This window comes from Aquarana catesbeiana, linkage group LG03 (genome assembly GCF_042186555.1).
Source record: "Aquarana catesbeiana isolate 2022-GZ linkage group LG03, ASM4218655v1, whole genome shotgun sequence".
NCBI classification, from domain to species: Eukaryota; Metazoa; Chordata; class Amphibia; order Anura; family Ranidae; genus Aquarana; species Aquarana catesbeiana.
In genome coordinates this window covers 66,294,360-66,318,651 of record NC_133326.1, presented here as the reverse complement: position 1 = coordinate 66,318,651, position 24,292 = coordinate 66,294,360, and the positions used below count along the sequence as shown (strand labels likewise).

The following is a 24,292-nucleotide window of genomic DNA, read 5'->3' as shown; positions in this document are numbered from 1 at the left end:
GAGACGTTATTAATATTAATACAGAAATTGAGTTGTTTATCCCATCCTCCAGATCATTTAGGAATAAATTAAATAGGATTGGTCCCAGGACAGAACCCTGGGGGACCCCACTTTCCACCCTGGACCATTCCGAGTACTCCCCATTTATCACTACCCTCTGAACTTGCCCCTGTAGCCAGTTTTCAATCCATGTACTCACCCTATGGTCCATGCCAATGGACCTTACTTTGTACAGTAAACGTTTATGGGGAACTGTATCAAATGCTTTTGCAAAATCCAGATACACCATGTCTACGGGCCTTCCTTTATCTAGATGGCAGCTCCCCTCCTCATAGAAGGTTAATAGATTGGTTTGGCAAGAACGATTCTGCAAAAGTGATATTAAAGTGTTTGTTGCCCTGAAAATTACTTTGACATACAGTATATGTGTCTGTACATTCATAGACCTTTTGATAAGTGTAGCCTGTTAGTTTTTTTTCAAAATTTATTAGCAGTGAAACATATGGAGATCCTGCCAGTACCCATTGTTTCCACTTTTAAACTTGCTACACCAAACATGGAAGCAGATCCATGTTGGTGTGGTCAGTTTGCATACTTGGGCTTGCTCTTAGAGCTACAGGATGCCGTTTGATTCACAGACTGTGATTCCCATATTCAGCTTTGCTGCCACACCCACTGTTCCTTTTCATTCCATAGGAACTACAGGACACCATGCCTATGCATGGTGTATCTGTAGTGACAACCCACCCCCACCCTGCAGAATGTTACTGGCAGCAGCTCCTGGGAGAGATCTTGGGCAATTGTCAGTAGGAGCCTCTGCCCCCACCTCTCAGAGTTTGGGAGAAAAAAATAATATATCGGTCACCACCGATAAAAGGAAAAAAAATGATAATCAATACAACATGTTTTAAAAAAAAATTGTAAATGTGTAAAAGAATTCATAGACTGAAATGTATACTTACACTATGATGTTTACCAGTTGATCATATTTGCACCAACACCTACAGTATGTTTAACTTTTTGGTAAATGTAGTATTTCATCTAAGCATGTGGAAAACACAGAAACTCATACAACGTACTGTAATGTTTAAATAGAGGATACTAAAATAAAGCAAAAATTACAAGGTCAAAGCAATTCACACTAGCAATTAGAGATTCTAATCTAGGTCCAAGCTTTTAAAATTAACTTTTAAGAAAGGCTCTCCTTTATTGTTTGTGGTTGGTTTTCTGAGTATGGACAGTCATGCTGCTCACATCAAGGTGAAAATGGTATTATGCAACACAACATCGAGAATGACTAAACTGTAGCAAATATTGATGAAATGTATCTTTTGTAAAAGTGTGTGTTTGTCATGAGCTGAATTTCTGGCATAAACACTAAAGCCTCGTACACACGATCGGATTTTCTGACGGGAAATGTGTTGGCGGAAAATCCGACCGTGTGTATGCTCCATCGGACAATTGTTGTCGGATTTTCCGCGGACAAATGTTGGCTAGCAGGTTTTAAAATTTTCTGCGGATAAATGTGTGTTGTCAGATTTTCTGAGCATGTGTACACAAGTCCGTCAGACAAAAGTCCAAAGTACAAACACGCATGCTCGGAAGCAAGGACGAGCCAGAAGCGGTCGGTCTTGTAAACTAGCGCTCGTAATGGAGAATTAACATTCGTGATGTGGCAAATTATGAAATCTCGAACTGCAGCGCACATTCTCTTCTTCTTTAATGAGATAATAATGAAGCTGCATTGCTGGTGATACTGATGGAGTTATTGCAAACACATTTTTAAAGGCTTTTTTTTTCTAGTGATATCAAGAATAATATTATTATGCTTTTTTTTTTTGTTTTTTGGGCAAGTTACCATAACACCATTATCCCGTAGTTTTTAAAATCAAAGATACAACTATGTTGGTGTCAATTTTACATTGTAAAATGTAATGTAACTGCCTACTTCCAAACTGTCATTTAAAGTAAAACACATAGCCAAGTAATATTCTACACAATTTTTTTTATTGTGCATTAAAAAAAGAAAACAAATAAAATCAGACACGCTATCTGCCAATAGAACTTAACCAAAAAGTGCATTCTATGCATCCAAAAATATACCAAATCAAATCATTATTCAACCAAAAAAATAATGTCAAAGCAATAACTCCAAGGCCAATAATAAATAACACATTATCTCCTCTGATTCCGCAACATGTCTGGTTTGACGAATGGCCATTCAGAAGGGAACGGAAAAGCACGAAATGAAAAGTGCGAAATGAAAAGCACAAATCAACACTCACCAAACTTCTACTAACACGAAATTAACAGAAAGATGAAAAACCACATAGTACGTCAGTACATTCGTAATTGTTGGCCAACAATTGTGTGGCCGTGTGCAAGACAAGTTTGGGCCAACGCCCTTTGGACAAAATTCCACGGTTTTGTTGGCCAACAATCCGATCGTGTGCACGAGGCTTTAGGCTTCATTCACATATTGGTGTTCCGAATCGTGGGCGGAATCACCGCAAATTTGCCCACAATTCGTAATAGCGACAAATCGTGAGACGCCCATGAGTTTCCTGTCACTTCCAATGAAACTCCAATCGGGCGACAATCTAGGTAAAATCGCGCAAACAGAATCGCGGGATGCCTGTCGTCCAAAAGAAGTACAAGATCACGCCATAATTGGGGTGCCATTGAAAGTGACAGGGAAAGCATGGCCGTCCTACAATTTGCTGCTATTTTGAATCGCAGGCAGAATAGCCGCGAATCCGCCCGCGATTCGGAATGCCAAGATGTGGACAGAGCCTAACTACATGGAATTGTAGGTGTTCCCTAGGTTTGTATGTGTTTCTTAGGGTGGTCAATCCAAACACATATTAGTAGTGTAAATTACCTCCACCTGAAACTAAACATAGAGTGTCTCTTTTATGATTTTAGATTGTATGTTGTATTTCATTTAGGGGTAGCAATGAACTGGTCAATGGTTCTGTGTATAGGCTTCATGTACAAGGGACGTTTTTACAACCTCTCCTGGATGATTTAACATGACAGATAGTAAGCAACGTTTAAAACGTCAGTTTTGTCGCATTTACATGCCGCGTTTAGCGGCGTTTTGCTGGGTTTGCTTTTAGAAGCGTTTAAAAAAATAATGCCTGTAAGCAAAATGCACCTAAACGTGAGTTACCACATTTACACATGTTTACAAGCTGTTGCAGGCATTTGGCATTTCAAATGCCTCTGAACATCTGCCCTGAATGCATTATTTTGCGTTCCAAAAAATTATTTTAAACGCAACTGCCTAGAAACAACTATAAACGACCCTGTGTACATGTACTGATCAGATAACATAAAGTAGAGTTCAGGGGGAGCTGAAAAAAATGGCCGACTGCTCCAAAACATCATTTTACCAGCATCAGTGTACATCTGGCCAAACACTGTAAATATACAGTATCTCACAAAACACAAAAGTGAGTATACCCCTCACATTTTTGAAAATATTTTTTTATATCTTTTCATGTGACAACACTGAAGAAATGACACTTTGCTACAATGTAAAGTAGTGAGTGTACAACTTGTATAAAAATGTAAATTTGCTGTCCCCTCAACACACAGCCATTAATGTCTTAACCACTGGCAACAAAGCACTGATCTGTAAACAGGTTTCCACATGCTGCGGAGACGTTATTAATATTAATACAGAAATTGAGTTGTTTATCCCATCCTCCAGATCATTTAGGAATAAATTAAATAGGATTGGTCCCAGGACAGAACCCTGGGGGACCCCACTTTCCACCCTGGACCATTCCGAGTACTCCCCATTTATCACTACCCTCTGAACTTGCCCCTGTAGCCAGTTTTCAATCCATGTACTCACCCTATGGTCCATGCCAATGGACCTTACTTTGTACAGTAAACGTTTATGGGGAACTGTATCAAATGCTTTTGCAAAATCCAGATACACCATGTCTACGGGCCTTCCTTTATCTAGATGGCAGCTCCCCTCCTCATAGAAGGTTAATAGATTGGTTTGGCAAGAACGATTCTTCATGAATCCATGCCGATTACTGCTAATGATACCGTTTTCATTACTAAAATCTTGTATATAGCCCCTTATCATCCCCTCCAAGAGCTTACATACTATTGATTTTAGGCTAACTGGTATGTAGGGATGTATCTTGGCCCTTTTTTAAATACTGGTGCTACATTGACTTTTCTCCAATCAGCTGGTACCATTCCAGTCAGTAGACTGTTCGTAAAAATTAAGAACAATGGTCTGGCAATTACTTGACTGAGTTCCTAAAGGACCCTCAGGTGCAAGCCATCTGGTCCCGGTGACTTGTTAATGTTAAGTTTTTCAAGTCTATTTATAATTCTGTCCACTGTTAGCCATGAGGGTGCATCCTGTGACGTGTCATGAGGATAAACATTGCAGTTTTGGTTAATGAAGCCCCCCGGTACCCTCATGAAGACTGAGGAGAAGAATAAATTCAATACCTTCGCCATCTCTCCATTTTTAGTAAACAGATTCCCCTCATCATTCATTATGGGACCAATATGATCTGACCTCCCTTTCTTACTATTTATGTACTTAGGATTTTTTTACTCTCCTCCACTCTGTGTCTTTCGTGTTCTATCTTAGCCGCCCTAATTGCACCCTTACATTTCTTGTTGCATTCGTTGTAAAGTTGGAATGCTGATGATGATCCCTCAGCCTTGTATTTTTTGAAGGCTTTCTCCTTTGCTTTTATATGCATTCTTACATTGGAGTTAAGCCACCCAGGACTTTTATTAGCTCTTTTAAATTTATTTCCCATTGGCACTGGCTAATACCCTTATTTAATTTTTCCTCCGTGTTCTTTGTTCCTAAGATTTTATCCCATTTAGTATCTTCTAGCAAGGATCATAGTTTAGGGAAGTTAGTTCTTTTGAAAATCAGTGTCTTTGTATTCCGCATATGTTTCCTATTTGTGTGATTTATACTGAAACAAATTGACCTGTGATAGCAGTTTCCTAAATTGCCCCGTATTTCCACATCCGTGATCAGGTCTGTATTGTTGGTAATTAGTAGGTCTATTAACGCTTTGTTTCTAGTTGGTGTGTCTACCATCTGATCCATGAAATTGTCCTGCAAGACATTTAGGACCTGGCGAGCCTTAGACGAATGCGCGGTTTCTTCCACCCAGTCTATGTCTGGATAATTAAAATCCCCCATTATGATGATACTTCCCATCCTTGCTGCTAATCCAAATTGTGATAGGAGGTCAGTCTCCCCCTCCTCCCTCAGGTTAAGGGGCCTATAGCATACTCCCAGAATTATTTTCCCCTTAGTTTCATCCCATTGGAGCTCAACCCATAAGGATTCCACCTCCTCCCTTGCTCCCATAGTGATGTCATCTCTCACATTATGTAATAAATTATTTGAGATACACAGACATACCCCTCCCCCTTTTTTACCCTCTCTATCCCTGTGATAAAGGGAATACCCTTGAATTGTTGCCAACCAATCATGAGAGCTTGTTGAACCAAGTCTCCGAAATTCTCACAAAACCTAAATCCTCCTCCTACAACAGTATCTCTAGTTCTCCCATCTTGTCTACCAGGCTCCTGGCATTGGTGAACATGCCACAGTTTAGACCTGTCACATACTGTCCTCTTATTGGGTGTTCCGAGATTGCAAATAGGACTTGTTACTATACTTACCTTAGGTTTATGTGCTTTAGTCAACCTACCACTAATGCCCCAATACTACACCTTGGAATATGTTACGTGCTGACTATCTCTACCTCTGGACCCTCCCCCCGTCACCTAGTTTAAAAGCCCCTCTAACTTTTCGGTCATCTTCACTCATTTCGGTGCAGCCCGTCCCTTCAATAGAACTGGTGACCAACTGAAAAGTTGACCCAGTTCTCCAGGAACCCAAACCCCTCCATACTACACCAGCTCTTCAGCCACTTGTTTACTTCCCTAATCTCCCTCTGCCTTTCTGATATGGCTCGAGGTACCGGTAGTATTTCTGAGAATGCTACTTTGGAGGTCCTTTTCCTCAATTTTCCTGACTTTGTCATTGGTGCCAACATGCACTATATATATATATATATATATATATATATATATATATATATATATATATATAGTGAAAATAAAAATACAAATGAATAAAAGGAGAGATATAAGGAAGGGAAAGAAGATATTTGTGTATATATATATATATATATATATATATATATATATATATATATATAGATCTCTATCTATATCTAGATATAGATAGATATCTATATCTAGATATAGATAGAGATAGAGATATATATATATATATATATATAGATAGAGATCTATATATATATATATATATAGATCTCTATCTATATATATATATATATATATATATATATATATATATATCTATATCTATATATCTCTCCTTTTATTAATTTTTATTTCTATTTTCACCATATATATATATATACTACAAATATTTATATATATATATATATATATATATATATATATATATATATATATATATATATATATATATATATATATATATACACACACATATATATATATATATATATATAGATATATATATATATATATATATATATATATATATCTATATATATATATAAATATTTGTAGTAAAATTATTTTTCCATAATATTTCCATCATCAATCAATTGTTTATAATCTACTAATTTCCATTATTTTTAGTAGCCCCACCACTCCTCTCATCACCCCCCTCTGTCTTCTCTTTCTTCCCCATTACACACCACCCCCTGTCCTAATATTTGTGGTTCCCCCACAATATTCACTGCTGCCTGTTGCCAGTTATATGCCCATATGGAAACCAATTAATAATCCTGATTAATAAATCTCTTTTTTTTCCCTTATATACACACACACATATATATATATATATATATATTATATATATTTGTAGTTTTTTTTTTAACATTCCCCTGCCCTTTCATCATATACTTTGAGCTCCATCCTGTTAAACCCGCAATGGCCTCTAGGATCCAGGAGCTCTGGCATTGCAACCTATAAAGCCCTCAACCAAGATGGCCCCGTCAGGCCTGAAGAAGGAGCACATGCTCCGCAAAAGCGTCGCCTGCTATTGACCTACTCGTCCGACCGGAAGTGAGTCATCGATCGGCATCCCGAGCTTCTGAGGACCAGGAAACGCCGGTATCCACCGGCGCAACCCGTTCCATGTCTCCCACATCTTTGCCCCGAACGGACTCTCGGCCAGACACCCTGTTGGACTCCCTGATGAATTCCCCCTGGACAGCTTACATCGCTGCAATGCTTACCTGTCACATACCTTTGTGAGTACAACACATCCTATGCCCTAATAATGTATTTTATACTGCACTTAGAGTGGCGCTTTTAGTGCTTTCTCTCCCATCACACAGAGTTCCGCTTCTATTACTCCACTGAAGCTGCCTTCAAGTGCTCATTCACAGACTCCATGGACTTTATTGTCATAATATCACAATGTTGTTCCTTTTCTCTTTACATTAAGGTGTGCTATTAGCCAGGTAGATCTATTATTTTGCTGGTAAAAAAGCTCCCATATATGTATTTTTAACTGTGTATTTAGCTGTTTGCTTGGAGTTCATCTTTAAAGAAGATCACATGGAAAACATTTAAATATCAGTAGGAACAGATGACAGTTCATACTTAGGAAAGCTCAATGGGACTTTGCACCAGACTTAAAAAAGGAGACAGCTAACATAATTTGTTGTTTCCCCATCAGTTCCTTACAGCTGCTGTAGCCCCACATTGCTGCTCTGCTCTCAATCATTGAAGAGTAGATTGCGAGTAGTAGCTGGAAGGATTTTCTGTTAAGTATGTACATGTCAGAAACCATGAACCAGACCGAGACAGAAGTACAGTAAAATCACACTTGTGTATTAATAAAAATAAAAAGGTAAATAGAGTAAGCGTAGTCAAACCATAGCTAGAGTCCAGTAACTGGATCGGGTAGTCAGCCAAGCCAGAGTTCAGTAACCAGATCGGGTAATCAGCCAAGCCAGAGTTCAGTAACTAGATTGGGTAATCAGCCAAGCCAGAAGTCAGGGATCCAAGTAGAGGAATAGCAAGCAGGATAAGGAGCCAGAAGGGATGTCAGCAAAGCCAGTCTTTAAACAGGAACGCAGGAGATGATTTCTTGTGATGCGACCAAGGCGAAGGCAGAGATCAAGTGAGCTGGACGGCTTTAAGTAGGCAGGACTGACGAGCAGAATCAACAACAGCTGGGTAACTGTGGAGAGAGATGGGAGCTGGCAATTAGCTGTCAGCTGAGCGGCCAGCTCAGAGAAGGAAGGGCTGAGCCCAGCCCTTACAGTACCCCCTCCTCAATGACCCCTCCCCCTCGGAGGACCACCAGGCTTGAGGGGAAAACATCTATGGAAATCACGGAGGAGGACAGGGGCATGTACGTCCGAGGATGAGACCCAGGAGCATTCCCCCAGACCGTACCCTACCAATGCACCAGGTACTGTATGCACCCACGGAACCTACGGGAGTCAACAATGGATTGTACTTCATACTCCTCATGGTTCTCAACCTGTATAGGGTGAGGACGTGGCACCAAGGTGGTAAAGCGGTTGCAGACCAAAGGTTTCAATAAGGAGACATGAAACACATTTGAGATGCGCATACTAGGAGGAAGGTCCAACGCGTAAGCCACTGGGTTAACCCTGTGAAGGATACGGAAAGGCCCAAGAAACCGAGGTGCGAACTTCAGTGAGGGAACATGAAGTCGGAGGTTGCGAGATGACAGCCAGACCCTGTCCCCAACCTGGTAGGAAGGCGCAGGCCGGCGTCTGAGGTCAGCATGGAGTCTGTACCTATCATTAGCATGACGCAAAGCCTCCTGGACTTGTGCCCAAGTGGAACGAAAACGACGGAGATGCTCCTCTAGCGCAGGAATACTTTGCAGAACAAACGAGTCAGGCAACATGGAAGGTTGGAAACCATAATTCGCCATAAACGGAGACATTCGGGAAGCAGAATTCAAGGCACTGTTAATCCTGAAATGATTGAGACCCCTATAATCAATACAAGGTCTCAGTTCACCGCTCTTCTTCTTCACAAAGAAGAAACCAGCACCAGCAGGAGACGAGGATTTGCGGATGAAACCCCGAGAAAGTGCGTCTGCAACATACTCCTCCATGGCTTTATCCTCCAAGACCGACAAAGGGTAAACCCGGTCACGAGGGGGAGTGGCACCAGGTTGAAGGTCAATTGCGCAGTCATACGGCCGGTGTGGACCTTTGTCAAAGACATAGCTAAAATCACAGTACTCCTCTGGCAGGGAGGAGAGTGAAGAGGTACACAGGACCTTGGCGACCTTCCGGAAGCATGTCTCACTGCATTGTGGTGACCAGGAGAGAACCTCAGCACAGAGCCAATCAAAAGAGGGGTTGTGCCTCTGTAACCAAGGATAACCAATAACCAGCAGAAACTTAGGAGAGGAAATCACTTGGAATTGGATTATCTCATGTTGAAGAGCCCCTACAGCCATGGACAACGGAACCGTCTCATGAGTCACATGGGCAGGCTGTAGAGGTCTCCCATCAAGAGCCTCAATGGCAAGTGCAGTGTCACGCAGCTGCAGTGGAATCGAGTGCTTTGATACAAAGGCAGCATCAATGAACAGGTCTGCAGCTCCAGAGTCGATTAGAGCCTGTAACTCGATAGACGACTTAGCCCAAGAAAGGGTGACCGAAACCAGGGGCTTATACTTCTGGATAACTGGGGACGACACAATGCTACTCAAGGTCTGTCCATGACAGGACCTCAAGGTTCGGGTGTTCCCAGGATGGGTAGGACAAGACTTCAAAAAGTGACCTGCCTGGCCACAATAAAGGCACAATCTCATCCACAGAGAGACGCGTGAAGCCCAAGTGCATGGGTTCATCTTCACTGACCGACAGGAGGCATGGGAGGTGAGGGAGACATGGGTGGGACTGCAAAGCTCAGAGGCAAACGTACAGGAGGCTTCCGCAAGCGCTCCTTAAAAGAAAGTCTGGAGTCAATGAAGATGGCAAACAAGATCAAGCTCTCCAGCTCACTGGGTATATCTCAGGCTGCTATCTCATCCTTGATGGAATCTGAGAGACCATGAGAAAAAGCAGCCACGAGGGCCTCATTGTTCCAAGCAACCTCTGCTGCCAGAGTACGGAACTCAATGGCGTAGTCGGCAACAGTTCTCGTACTCTGTTTGATGGACATGAGACACTTGGCAGCAGCAGCGGAGCATGCGGGAACGTCAAATACCCTTTTAAAGGAGGCCACAAACTCAGGGTAAAGATATCACGAACCCTACTTTGATTTTTCTTTTGATTTTTTGTTAAGGCTCTTAGTTTAGATACAAATAAATATGTATTTCAAAGGTATTATACACTTGTCTACAGTATATACCTGTAAATGCCCCACTAAGACCCGCTGTCAATTTGAGAGATGAAATCTTTGTATTTGAGACTTGTCATTGTGGTTTCTGCTTGAATGATCCCTGTTCAAGCCTGTTGTATTATTCATTCATCCCAAACTTTTAAAGCGGTTATCAAGCTGTACTGCTTTAGCAATAATAATTTAAAACATTTGTGACTTTGTGTATACGGCCGGCAACCTGCAACTCAGTCCCTCTGTGATTCCCTGAGCGTTCCAGCAAGCCACTTGTTATCAGCACTTCCTAGCCTATTTCCTGCTCTGTGTTCCTGTGTACTCCTGCCTGCTACTAGAGTCTCCGTGTTTCCATGCACATCTGCAAGGTTGTATTGTGCTATTTGCTGAACTGTGAGGGACTCTTTCCGGCATATCTGTACTCCGTTCCCAAAAGCTTTCTGCTCGGGTCAGAGGGATGCAACCTGGGAATCTTTTGCCATAAAACCAATCTCCACCTTCAGGAGCTCTGGTGAAGACAAGGCAACATATATTCTGAAACTCAGCCCTTGTAAGGGCTCTCACTTTACCTGTATATATGGGCACACTGGGCACTTCCACCAGTATCAACTAGTATCTTGCCTCTACAAAACTCCTCATAGCTCTCTGGGTCTCCTCCATGACCAATGCCACTGCACAGCCCCACTAAAAAAATGGGACACGTTTCAGAAAAAAAATGGTCAAAAAAGAATACTTGTATGATTTTGGTAGCATAAGTAATGACCATGTTATTGCTAAATCAACAGGCACACAGCAGAAAAGAAAAATCTGATCTGGCCATAATGGATAACAACCATCAGTTTTTAAGTTGTTAAAGTGTTACTAAACCCACAACAGTAAAATCAGTCTGTATATGCAGTAAAGCATGCCTGTTATACCCACTGTGGAACCTAAGGGGTTAATCCTGCACATTGTGTAAAAAGGCTGTGTGATCCTGTCTTCTCTGATCCTCCCCTTCTTCCACTGTCCCCAATCCATCTCCTGATAGTACAGTGCCTTTGGAGTCACTCTGCACATGCTCAGTTTGGCGTGTATTGCTAAAGAGTTTTTTTTTATTTATTGGGAGGGTGCATGTGAGCAGCACAGGGCCAATCAGCACTGTCTAGACAGAGAGTCAGGGGTATTATATTTAATATTCCTATTATTTTCCGTAGTGTTAACCACTTAAGGACCGAGCCTCTTTTTTAGATGTGTTGTTTACAAGTTAAAAACTGTTTTTTTTGCTAGAAAATTACTTAAAACCCCCAAACATTATACATTTTTTTTTAACACCCTAGAGAATAAAATGGAGGTCGTTGCAATACTTTGTCACACTGTATTTGCACAGTGGTCTTATAAGCACACTTTTTTTTTTTAAATACACTTTTTTGAATGAAAAAAATAAGACAGCAGTAAAGTTAGCCCATTTTTTCTTTATATTGTGAAAGATAATGTTACGCCAAATTAATTGATACCCAACATGTCATGCTTCAAAATTGCGCCTGTTCGTGGAATGGCGACAAACTTTTACCCTTAAAAATCTCCATAGGCAACATTTAAAAAATTCTACAGGTTGCATGTTTTGTGTTACAGAGGAGGTCTAGGGCTAGAATTATTGCTCTCGCTCCACTGATCTCGGCGATACCTCGCATGTGTCATTTGAACACCGTTTTCATATGCGGGCGCTACTCACATATGCCTTCACTTCTGCACACGAGCTCGGCGGGACAGGGCGCGTTTAAAAATTTTTTAAATTATTTATTTTACCTTTTATTTTTTATTTTTACACTGTTTTAAAAAAAAAAAATGTGTCACTTTTATTCCTATTACAAGGAATGTAAACATCCCTTGTAATAGAAAAAAAGCATGACAGGACCTCTTAAATATGAGATCTGGGGTCAAAAAGACCTCAGATCTCATATTTACACTAAAATGCAATAAAAAAAAAAGTCATTTAAAAAGAATGAAAAAAAAATGGCCCTTTAAGAGCTATGGGCGGAAGTGACGTTTTGACGTCGCTTCCGCTCTGCAGTGTCACGGATACAGGTGGGGGCCATCTTCCCCTCACTCATCTCCATGCACAGCCACGGGAAGGATCCGATTGCCTCCGCCACTGCCGACGGCTCCGGTAAGCACCGGTAAGCAGCGGGGGGCACCTGATCGCGGCGGAAGGGGGGACCCCTCTCCCGCCACCTATAAAAGTGATCTTGCGGCGAATCCGCCGTAAAGACCACTTTTATCTTGTACCGGACTGCCGGCCAAACACCGCGATACTGGGGTGACAACGATATACATCCTCAAAGTGAGGACGTATATCTGCGTGCGGTGGTCTGGAAGTGGTTAAATACAGAGAAATTACTTTACATCTCCTAGGGATAATGTGCTGTATTAGACGTTTTTCAGAAAATTTGGATAGGTGTAGTGCTTATGAATAGCTTTATATCTAGCCCTTACAATATTTTATGACAACTTTAGTAAGCAGCAAAAAAGTATGTGCTGTGTTTTGAAAACCCATATTCAGTTAAATAGAGGGGGTAATTAAAAGGAAAATTGTCCAAAACTGCTATTTCAGTTTTAAATGAATGCTGCCAATGTTGGCTTCTTAAATGTTTCAGAATTTTACTCTTCAACCCCTGGAAGAATTCCCAGTTACACACAATGCTCATTGCTACTACAATGACAAACTATGGTAAGTTTCCCTGGTGGATTCTACATAATACAGAATAAAGAAAACAACTGGAAAACTAGATATGGTAGAGCAACAACCTCACTGCTTCAGTGTGTGAGGAGTAGAGACTCAAACTACTGAAGGGAAATTTTGCAACTGGATTCTTGAAGAGGTAACAAGTTGACAGGCACCTAATAATTAAAATAATTTCCATGTACTTGATGATGATGATGAAAACGTATACGTCCTACTTTTTAAGCAATGGAACTACAAGGGGTCTTTAAAAAGTTTCTGCACTTTTATATGCATAACCTATTTAAAAAAGTGTGGAAACTTTTTGAAGAACCCTTGTATTTAAAGGAACAGACCAGTTTAAAATTGGTAATTTGTCTGTAATCTGGTTATCCTGGGAAAAACAATACCTCCTGATAATGCTTAAATACCTTTCTCGCTGTCATGCTCATAGCAAAAAAAAAAGAAAAAGTAATCCATTAGACTCAAATTCACATTAGAAATATGGATGGAGTTGCAAGAAGCAGAATCAATGTTAGTTATGCATATTTCAGGAAGTACCTTACTACTGCCTTCATACTGATCCTCTGCAGCAAGGGTAGGCCACCTTAGAAAGAAGATTTACTTAACCACCTCAATACAGGGCACTTATACCCCCTTCCAGCCCAGTCCAATTTTCAGCTTTCAGCGCTCTCACACTTTGAATGACAATTACTCAGTCATGCAACACTGTACCCGTATGAAATTTGCGTCCTTTTTTCACACAAATAGAGCTTTCTTTTGGTGGTATTTAATCACTAGTGGGTTTTTTTATTTTCTGAGCTATAATTAAAAAAAGACTGTAAATTTTGTGAAAAAAACGCCCTTTTCTGTGTTTCTGTCATAAAATTTTGCAAATGAGTAATTTTTCTTCATAAACTTTGGCCAAAATTTATACTGCTACATATCTTTGGTAAAAATAACCCAAATTATTGTATATTACTTGGTCTTTGTGAAAGTTATAGAGTCTACAAACTATGGTGCCAGTCACTGAAAATTGATCACATCTGATCACACCTGATGTACTGAAGGCCTATCTCATTTCTTGAGAAAAAGTACAAATACCCCTCAAATGACCCCTTTTTAGAAAGTAGACATTCCAAGGTATTAAGTAAGTAGCACGGTGAGTTTTTTTAAGTTGTATTTTTTCCCCACAATCCTTTGCAAAATGAAGATTTTTTTTTTTTTTTACAAAATTGTCATATTAACAGGTTATTTCTCTCACAGAGCATATGCATACAACAAATTACACCCCAAAATACATTCTGCTACTCTTCCCGAGTATGGCGATACCACATGTGTGAGACTTTTACACAGCCTGGCCACATACAAAGGCCCAACATTGAAGTAGCACCTTCAGGCGTTCTACGAGCATAAATGACACATCTCATTTCTCAACCACCTATTACACTTTTGAAGGCCCTGGAGCACCAGGAGAATGGAATTGCCCACAAAATGACCCCATTTTGGAAAGCAAACACCCCAACGTATAATCTATGAGGGATAGTGAGTCTTTTAAACGGTTCATTTTTTCCAGAAATTTTTGGAAAATGTGGAAAAAAAATGAAAACGCATTTTTTTTACACAAAGTTGTCAATTTATAAGATATTTCTAACACATAGCATGTATATAGCAAACATTACATCCCAAAACACATTCTGTTACTTATCCTGAGAATGGCAATAACACATGTGTGAGACTTTTACACAGCCTGGCCACATACAGAGGCCCAACATTGAAGTAGTACCTTCAGGCGTCCTAGGAGCATAAATTACACATCTCATTTAATTCCTACCTATTACACTTTTGAAGGTCCTTGAGCACCAGGACAGTGGAATTACCCACAAAATGACCCCGTTTTGGAAAGCAAGCACCCCAACATATATTCTATGAGGCATGGGCTGCAATTAGGTACTTGGGTACTCTGATGGGCTGCAGAAAGGTACTCGGGTACTCTGATGGGCTAGGGACAGGTACTCAGGTAACTTGATGAGCTGCAGATAGGTACTCGGGTACTCTGATGGGCTGGTGACAGGTACTCGGGTACTCTTATGGGCTGGTGACAGGTACTCGGGTACTCTGATGGGCTGGTGACAGGTACTCGGGTACTTGGGTACTCAGACAGTGACAGGTACTCGAGTGCTCAGATGAAGTGTGACAGGTACTCAGATGGACTGTGACAGGTACTCAGGTACTCAGAAGGACTGTGACAGGTACTCAGATACTCGGTACTCAGATGAACTGACTCAGATGAACTGTGACAGGTACTCAGGTACTCAGATGGACTGTAACAGGTACTCAGATGAACTGTGACAGGTATTCGGGTACTCAGATGAACTGTGACAGGTGCTCAGATGAACTGTGACAGGTACTCAGGCACTCATATGGACTGTGACAGGTACTTTGATGGACTGTGACAGGTACTTTGATGGGTGGTAACAGATACTTTGATGGTGGTGACAGGTCCTCTTTATTGGGGTGGCAATTAGTGTGATTGGTGTACACTGTAAGCAGTAATGAGATGTTACTGCAATATCCTTCTCACACACAATCGGTGTGTAAGGTGGAGAACCCGGTAACATCTCGTTACCGCTCTGTGTTTACATTTAGTGATCGGCTGTGAAAGGATCACAGCCCATCACGTGGTAAACAGATGCTGGCCAATGGCTGTTTACCAGCGTTGGTGACGAGCAGTGTTCCCGGGAACACACTGCTACCGACGTGCACACACAGCGCGCTCACGATCAGGTGCATGCGCTGTGCAAAATGGGGAGGTACCATCTGTGATCGGCCATGATTTCATCAAGGCCGATCACATGGTAAACAGCCATGACCAATGGCTGTTCACCCCCCTCCATGACGAGCAGTGTCTCCGTGACACGCCGCCACTGACAGTACAGGGCTGCGCGCATGCCCTGTTTAAATGGACGGACGTCATATGACGCCCGCCCAGAACAAGAGCCGCGCTGCCCGGCTATCATATGGCAGTGGGCGGGCGGGCGGCAAGCAGTTAAACAACAATGATGAAGTCAAAGATCCCCAGGCACAGTGTCCTGTTGTTTGGGCTCTTTCACATCAGAACACGTTTCCTGCACCATGTTCAAAACACACTGCCTTTGTATTCTACTGTGGGTGATAATACACTGTTAACCCCAAACTTAGATTACAAACGCAGTGTGTTTGTGGACACAAAAACAAAATAAGTATTACAAAAGAGTGCAGCGTTTAGGAGTGCATTACGCTCAGAATGCAGTGTTCATGAGCGCGTTACGCTCAGAATGCAGAGTTCAGCAGTGCGTTGCGCACAGAATGCAGAGCTCAGGAGTGCGTTACGCTCAGAATGCAGAGTTCAGCAGTGGGTTACACTCAGAATGCAGAGATCAGGAGTGCGCTGCTCTCAGAATGCCGGGACCAGGAGTGCCTTACGTTCAGAATGCAGGGTTCTGGAGTGCGTAACACTCAGAATGCAGGAAGCAGGAGCCCGTTGTGCTCAGAATGCAGCGATCAGGAGTGTGTTATGCTCAGAATGCAGAGTTCGGGGGGAGAGGTGATGTGAAGGGCGGTAGAAGACACTGCTATGGAGGTGGCCATGCCCATAGCAGTTTCCTCTGCCCCTTTATATCACCTCCCTGCCACACACACAATAGTGTCCTCTTCTCCACCTTTCCCCTATAGCAGTGACCACTGGATCCCCTTCCTCCCATAGCAGTTTTCCATATCATCGTTCCATTGCATCCTACCTCTGCACACAACGGAAATCGGGAGGAAGCACAGTTCTGGACAGGGAGCGGGAGCTGGCCAAGTGACTTTTCATATTAACAAACTAGTGATTGGGACACAGGAGGGGGGTGGGAGGGAGAGAGAAGCATCAAAGATGCAGCAGAGGAGGCTGGTGGTGGAGAGAAAATCAGGACGGTACCTACAAGTAGAAGGTGGGGGTCAGCGGTGCAGACCTGTTCATAGTCTACCTGTCACCTGTCTGTGGTCAACAGGTAGACCAAGATCGACGGGTTGCCAAGCCAAGCCCCCGCTCTACAGAGATGTTTTCACTTTTTGCAGGGGATTACACAGAACTGAGGTTACAGTAAATTAAGTTTACTTTCTTACAGTTGCTGTATTTACTGTATAATATCAATAGCCTACTGAATGTTTTCACTTGCCTGAAACTAATCTTTAAAAATACTTCACAACTGTGCATGGTAACATGTGTGCAGCACAATGTGCAGTATATCTAAGTTGACATTCATTCTGGATGGCACCCCAGTGCACAAATACAGTATACACAAATATACCTGTCCTTCAGTACACCACAACGTACAGATATTATTTCATATTGCAATGCCCAAAAGAAAATACCTTTTTATGCATTGATTTAGGGTTCAGTCAAAATGAAAGGGCTGCCTTGAAGCAATGTGGCACAGGTGTGAAGAGAGCCAAAATATTATATTAATTGAAGCAAAGTGAAGCAATGTGGCACAGGTGTGAAGGGAGACAAAATATTATATTAATTCATACTCTGAACGGTCTAAGGTTATGAGTTGTGTACCCCAAGGTTCAGTGTTGGGACCCTTACTTTTTGACTTACTTTTTTTGGGACCCTTACTTTCTGACTTATGTTTCAATGATATAAAGTTTGGGATTAAAAGTACCATTTCAGTGTTTGCAGGTGACACCAAGCTATACAGTGGAATAATGTCCTTATAGCATGAGTTCAACTTACAAGCCCACCTCAATGCACTAATTAATTGGACAATTATGTGACAAATGAGGTTTAATGTTGCTAAATGTAAAGCTACACACTTGGAGGCTAAAAACATGCATGCATCATACATTCTAGGAGGATAACATCTGGGGGAGTCAATGGTTGGGAAGGATCTGGGTTTTCTAGTAGATCATAGAATACAATGCATACGATGCCAAGCTGCAGTTTCTAGGTATAGACTCCAGAGAGAGAGACATCATTTTGTCCCCATACAAATCATTAGTAAGACCTCATCTAGAATATGCAGTCCAGTTTTAGACACCAGTTCACAAAAAGGATATTGGTGCAGAGAAGGGCAACCAAACTAATAAGAGACATGGAGGAGATCAGCTATGAGGAAATATTAGCTGAATTGAATTCATTCTCTCTTGAGAAAAGGCGATAAGGTGGGATTTGATCACCATGTATAAATACATAAGTGGTTTATAGAGGGGACTTGGTGTTGAGTTATTCACTTTCAGGTCATTACTGAAGACAAGGGGGCATTTGTTATGTCTGGAGGAAAAGAGATATAACCCCCACATATGGAAAGGCTTCTTCTCAGTAAGAGCTGTGAAAATGTGGAATAGAACTAGTTCTGGTCAACTCAGTATATTGTTTAATATACATTGTATAAAAATAGTTGGATGCATTACTAAATACTCAAAATATAACTGTATACTATTTATAGATAGGGGCCGTTTGATCCAAGGAAAATCCAATTGCCTCCTGGGGGATCAGAAAGGATTTTTTTCCCGTACTGCATTGAATTTGATCATGCTTTATTGTTTTTTCCCTTCCTCTGTGGATATATGATTATGTATAAGGATGTTTTCGTGAGAGAAAAGGCGGAACCCTAATCTCCATTCTTGCTCTGGGTAACTGACTATGAAAACATTAAAGCTTTAGCACAACAGCATGGCAGCCAGGAACCTAGCATTTTCAGGAGAGATCAGCATGTAACAGGAACTTTAAAATGCTCAACAGACGACGTGTATCTTGTGCCCAAGTCTGGCTGTCCTGTATTGCAAAACAGGACAAGTGCTATCCTTTCAAAACTCAAATATACATTATATAAGTGTTATTTGATGTCTTTGAGAAGCACATACTTGTATGTTTGCTGCACTGTGTTGTATTCTTGAGTTTAGTTTTCCTGCATGTGACATATTCGTTATAATAATAATAATAATAATATACTAAAAAATAATAAGATACTAAAAAAATAAATTGGTGATATACAGTATGTACCCATTAGAGCCTGTCAGATAATTAATCTGTAAAAGACCTGAAAATGTCCACTAAAGTTGAAAAAAATTATAGCTGTGAAGTGAACATACAACATGCCATGAAGTTCCTTGCCAGCTAGAATTGCAGAGCACTAACATTTTCAATACACAGAAATGAATTAGCCTAAATGAGACTTCAGTTTTCTTATACATATAACCTCAGATAATTACAACTTTTTTAAAACAAGCATCTTTTATTATAATTCAGTTAAATGTTTACAAATTAATAATAAAAGAACCACTGCTGCTTCCTATAACATAGTCAGTATCACCTTCCCCAGAGTTACAGCATAAAGTTATTACATATATATTTTTAAATCAAATAATTTAGAGCTATTCTGGGTTTTCTACACATCAACTAGGTTTGTGAATGCTCTTCACAAAGTATATCATTTTTATCCACAATTGATGAGGATTCCTTTAATATAGTCAGTATCACCTCCCCCGGAATGACAGCAAAAAGTCATACATAGTTATTACATATATAGATACATTATTTAATGTCTTATGTAAAAAGTACCTTAAGACTCCTATTTTGGCTCATTATTTTATGTATTGCAACCTAATAGGATGTTGATACCTCCCAGTTGCTGTAAAAAAAAAAAAAAAAAAAAAAACTTCCCAGATACCAAACTTCATGTACCTCTTGTTTTATTTTTGGGGTCCGATCATTTTGTTAAACAGCACACCATCTCAATAGCCTTATCATAAAAAGGTCCCATATGTTTATGTTTCACACAGGCATATAGAAAAGTAGTTTATCTCCTATAGACCCAAATCATTAATGTACTGTTTTGTCATATGCTATATGGGCTCTCCAGGCTAGCAAGCAGGAATTGTGTAACTATCTCTAGCCTCTAACTGGCTGTGACAGTAGGGTGAGATAGGATTAAGTGGAACTAAACCAATTCATTTAACAGTTTCCCAAAAAAGTTACATTCAAGGCATGCCATGAATAAAAACAATTGCTTGTGCTCTCAACCAAACTGTCAAGCCATCAAATGGCTGCTGTCATAACTGATCACATGTGCAGCATCACGACAACTGCAGATCAAACAGACACTAAAATGGCAGCCTCCTTGACTGCAAAAGGATAGGAGGGTTTAGCTCCACTTAGGAGTGCAAAGCAAAGATGAACTTGGTATTTGTGACAAGAGTCACTTTGGGTTGGGGGCTTGTGGAACCCAGCTTACATTAGAGAGCTCTGGAAACCCATTTTCCAGCTCCCCTGGTCCCTCCTATGTGTAGTAAAACACAGGCTAGGCACACAGTTAACCCTCTGATCGCACCTGATGTTAACCCCTTCCCAGCCAGTGTCATTAGTACAGTGACAGTGCATATTTTTTAGCACCGATTACTGTATTAGTGTCACTAGTCCCCAAAAAGTGTAAAAGGTGTCAATTAGTGTCAGAATGTCTGTAGCAATATCACAGTCCCGCTTTAAGTCACTGATCTCCACCATTACTAGTAAAAAATAAAGATATCCCATAGTTTGTAGATGCTATAACTTTTGCGCAAACGAATCAATATACGCCCATTGGGATTTTTTTTAACAAAAATATGTAGCAGAATACATATTGACCTAAATTTATGAAGACATTAGACATTTTCATTTTTTTTTTTTATTGCATATGTTTTATATCAGAAAGTAAAAAAAAGTTTAGTTTTTCAAAAATTTCGATCTTTTTTTTATAGCGCAAAAAAATAAAAACCGCAGAGGTGATCAAATACCACCAAAATAAAACTCTATTTCTGGGAAAAAAAGGACATACATTTTGTTTGGATAAAGTGTTTCATGAATGCGCAAATGTCAGTTAAAGTAATGCAGTGCCGTATTGCAAAAAATGGCCTGGTCAGGAAGGGGGGTATATCTTCCGGAGGTCAAGTGGTTTAAAGGAGTCACAGAGTTCTAATAAGGCCATTCCTTGACTCTTGTAAGGAAGTTTCAGTGCTAGATGGCCAGTATTGTGCAAATCAATAAAGCCTGATTATCTGACATTTCTGCTCCTCATTAAATTAGAAGGGGGTTTTTTAATTTATAAAATACATTTAGGGTCCATTCACACTTTGCCATTCTTAGGTGTTGTGTCACATGTTAGCATGCATTCCATTAATGCAGTTCTCACATTTTGGTTATGCTGCCACGGCACCAGAATAGACAATGTAGTGTGTTACTTTGCGTTGTGGTGTGCTGCAGCATGTGCATCGGGGCTGTGCTGCCGAGTGCATCAGAGTGCCATTCAAAATGAATAAGATGTTAACGTGCATTGCAGTAACATGTGCATTACCATTATATGCACCACAATAGAGTGATTCACGTGAATTTTGAAAAATGTTATTTGGCCTTCAGTTCAGCTTTAAATTTAGTATATCCCCTTTAAATTATATAGGTCAAATACATGTATTTATTTACTAGATGCAAATATATTTTACCACCAGTTAAATTATATAATTTTGAATGTTTTACGCTTAGGTATTACAAAAATATACATAGTTACACAATTTTACTGCTACAAACCACTGGGATTTTAGATTTGATTCCCATCAGAGATATTTGTTTATTGCAGTGTTTCTCAACCTTTTTTCAGTTGAGGCACCCTTTAAAATTATAGAGAATCTCAAGGCAACCTTATGTATAAAATTATGGACAGTCTCAAGGCACCCCATCCAAAAATGTAAAAACCTATTCTAATAGCTTTATATAATGAAGCAATATCCACACATGTAGGATACCCAACGTTAGAAGTGATTTAATCTTCCAAATCAAATACACTTTTGCACTCTGGTACTGACTAGTATTCCAGTGTTTCTCTTCTCCCTCAATTTCTCTCAATCAGTCAGCTAATGTGACCCCAGTTCTAAGGGAGAGGGTTATAGAAGGGTCAAACAAGGATGCTGTGGAGCCAACAGACATCCTCCTTATTAACTGATGACATCATTGGTTGGTAGGATGCCAGTGTCTATAAAGTTGTAATGGTGCATAATGAAAAACTGTGGCTTTGGCGTAACTAAAGGGTAGGCTTGATCTACCAGCTGCCTTGTATTCAATTTTTGATCAATTTTTAGGCATTTTGCCAAGGCACCCCTGAAGAAACCTCAAGGCACCCTGGTTGAAAAAGGCTGGTTTATTGCATGCATAGAGTTTACATGTTTTCCCTGTATTTGCACAGGTCACCTCCAGCTCTAGCCAAAGTGATCCTGGCAATTTTGTGTGTGACAGCGGAAAGCACATATAAATATAAACTGTTATGATGGTAGAAACTGCTTGAAATTGTTCAGTGTCTTATATATTGTACATGCAATGTTAGCTTAAAAAAAAATGTTCAAATTAAATATTCATGGTCTTACTGTACCCAAAGGAAAATGATGGTATACATTAAACAGATGTAAAACTAAGTGAACAGTCACTAATTGTTTATCTTCACAGGCATAAATCACTGCAAAATCCTATCAGGTTTTCAATGCCCAGTAAGGTCAAGCAGTTCCTTTATCTTACTGAAAGCACAATACATAGTGGTCTGTTTTGTATCATTTACACATGCTAGGATTTCTGTTTTTCTTTGGAAGTGATATAGGTAGACTCGTGTTAATCACTTTCTCACAGTCTTCCGTAGTCACAAGACCATCAAGATTTTTTTTCATCATGTTACAACAAAATTATGGAAACTGACAACTAAGAAAAAAATACATTGTGGATTTATTTTAATTGGGTCAAAAAGCATATAGGGGGAAATCAGGAGAAAAAATGTGAATCTATATGGAGTTTTTTTATAGGGATCACATTCCTTGTTTAAAATTTCCAGAGAAAAGAACGCTAGATTAATCATTAAAAATATCTACTAGACTTTTGTCCCTAATTTCTTTTACATTTTTTTTTTCCTAAATAATTTGTCCGCTTACGTGAGACTTAGCTACATGCTAACATGCAAAAGAGGACTACCTCTGCCCTTTCCTACTCAAAAATTGCTGGTCAGAAAAGGAGGGCAGCATCTATCATGAACAAATAAAGCATTAAATATTCTTTTTGAATAATAATTAGATAATAACAGGGTTCTTTTGTAAAAAAAATACAAATAATAATAATAATAATAATACCATGGTACAATGATGTGATTATATATTCTGTTTCATGCAGCCACCACATTTTGTTGTGGAAAAAAAGATCTAAATATACCACCAAAAAATTGTTTTTACGCAATGTAATAAGCTTTAACTTCTTAATATTTGTTTTACACAAACTACTTATTCGGTTTAATGACACTGCGGTTGATTTACTAACACTGGAGAGTGAAAAATATGGTGCAGCTCTGCATAGAAACCAATCAGCTTCTATGTTTTATTTTGTCAAAGCTTCATTGAACAAGATAAAGTTAGAAGCTGATTGGCTACCATGCACAGCTGCACCAGATTTTGCACTTTCCCGTTTTGGTAAATCAACCCTATTGCGTTTGCCTGTATACTCTTAATAAATTAAACTTGGTAAAACTGTCCTTAACACATAATCATTTACTACCATGACAATGTAAAAAAAAAAAATATACATCTAAAAAACATACTTTTCTTTTAAATTTTGCAGGTATTCTGGAAATCAGAACAGTGACAGTTGGAATTGTTGCAATCAAAGGAGTGCGAAGTGAATATTTTCTTGCTATGAATAAATCTGGAAAGCTCTATGGAAAGGTAAATACTATACAATATGTGGAAAAATAGGTTGAGTTTATTTAAATCTACCCACATTAAATCTATAGTTTGTCAGTAAAGGGTGTTCAGTTTCCAGGCCACCAGAGTATCCAAATGACCTGAATTTCCAAGGAGAGTCCTGCTTGAGCTGGCCATACATGGGTTGAATTCTGAACAAATTTTCTTTAGAAAAACAGAAGTTTTGTGCATTTTGTAAACTAATGGTACCACCATTGATTTCGAAAATTGACAAACCAAGCCTTCATTTTCACCTCATGTTGCTATAGAAAAGAATTTTCGTGGCCAGGAATCTTTAATTCCTTCCAGAAATTTTCTTTTCTTTTGCTCGCGCTTTTTTACGATTTTATTTCTTGCATGATTCTCCCATCATTGATTAGAAAATCATTAATTTTTCAAAAAATTTCCAACATGCCCGATCAC

General features: G+C 39.9%; 2 protein-coding genes across 12 annotated transcripts in view; one reads left to right on the top strand and one right to left on the bottom strand.

The window, feature by feature from the left end:
• Positions 1 to 24,292, bottom strand: part of FAM227B (family with sequence similarity 227 member B) — a 651,639-nt gene that overhangs the window by 411,691 nt on the left and 215,656 nt on the right. The gene's annotated exons all lie outside the window — the stretch shown is intronic.
• Positions 1 to 24,292, top strand: part of FGF7 (fibroblast growth factor 7) — a 111,237-nt gene that overhangs the window by 79,515 nt on the left and 7,430 nt on the right. For both annotated transcript variants that reach the window (XM_073618639.1, XM_073618638.1), the window contains exon 3: positions 23,748 to 23,851. In XM_073618639.1, coding sequence (XP_073474740.1) covers positions 23,748 to 23,851 — 104 coding nt within the window. The remainder of the gene's footprint in view (positions 1 to 23,747; positions 23,852 to 24,292) is intronic.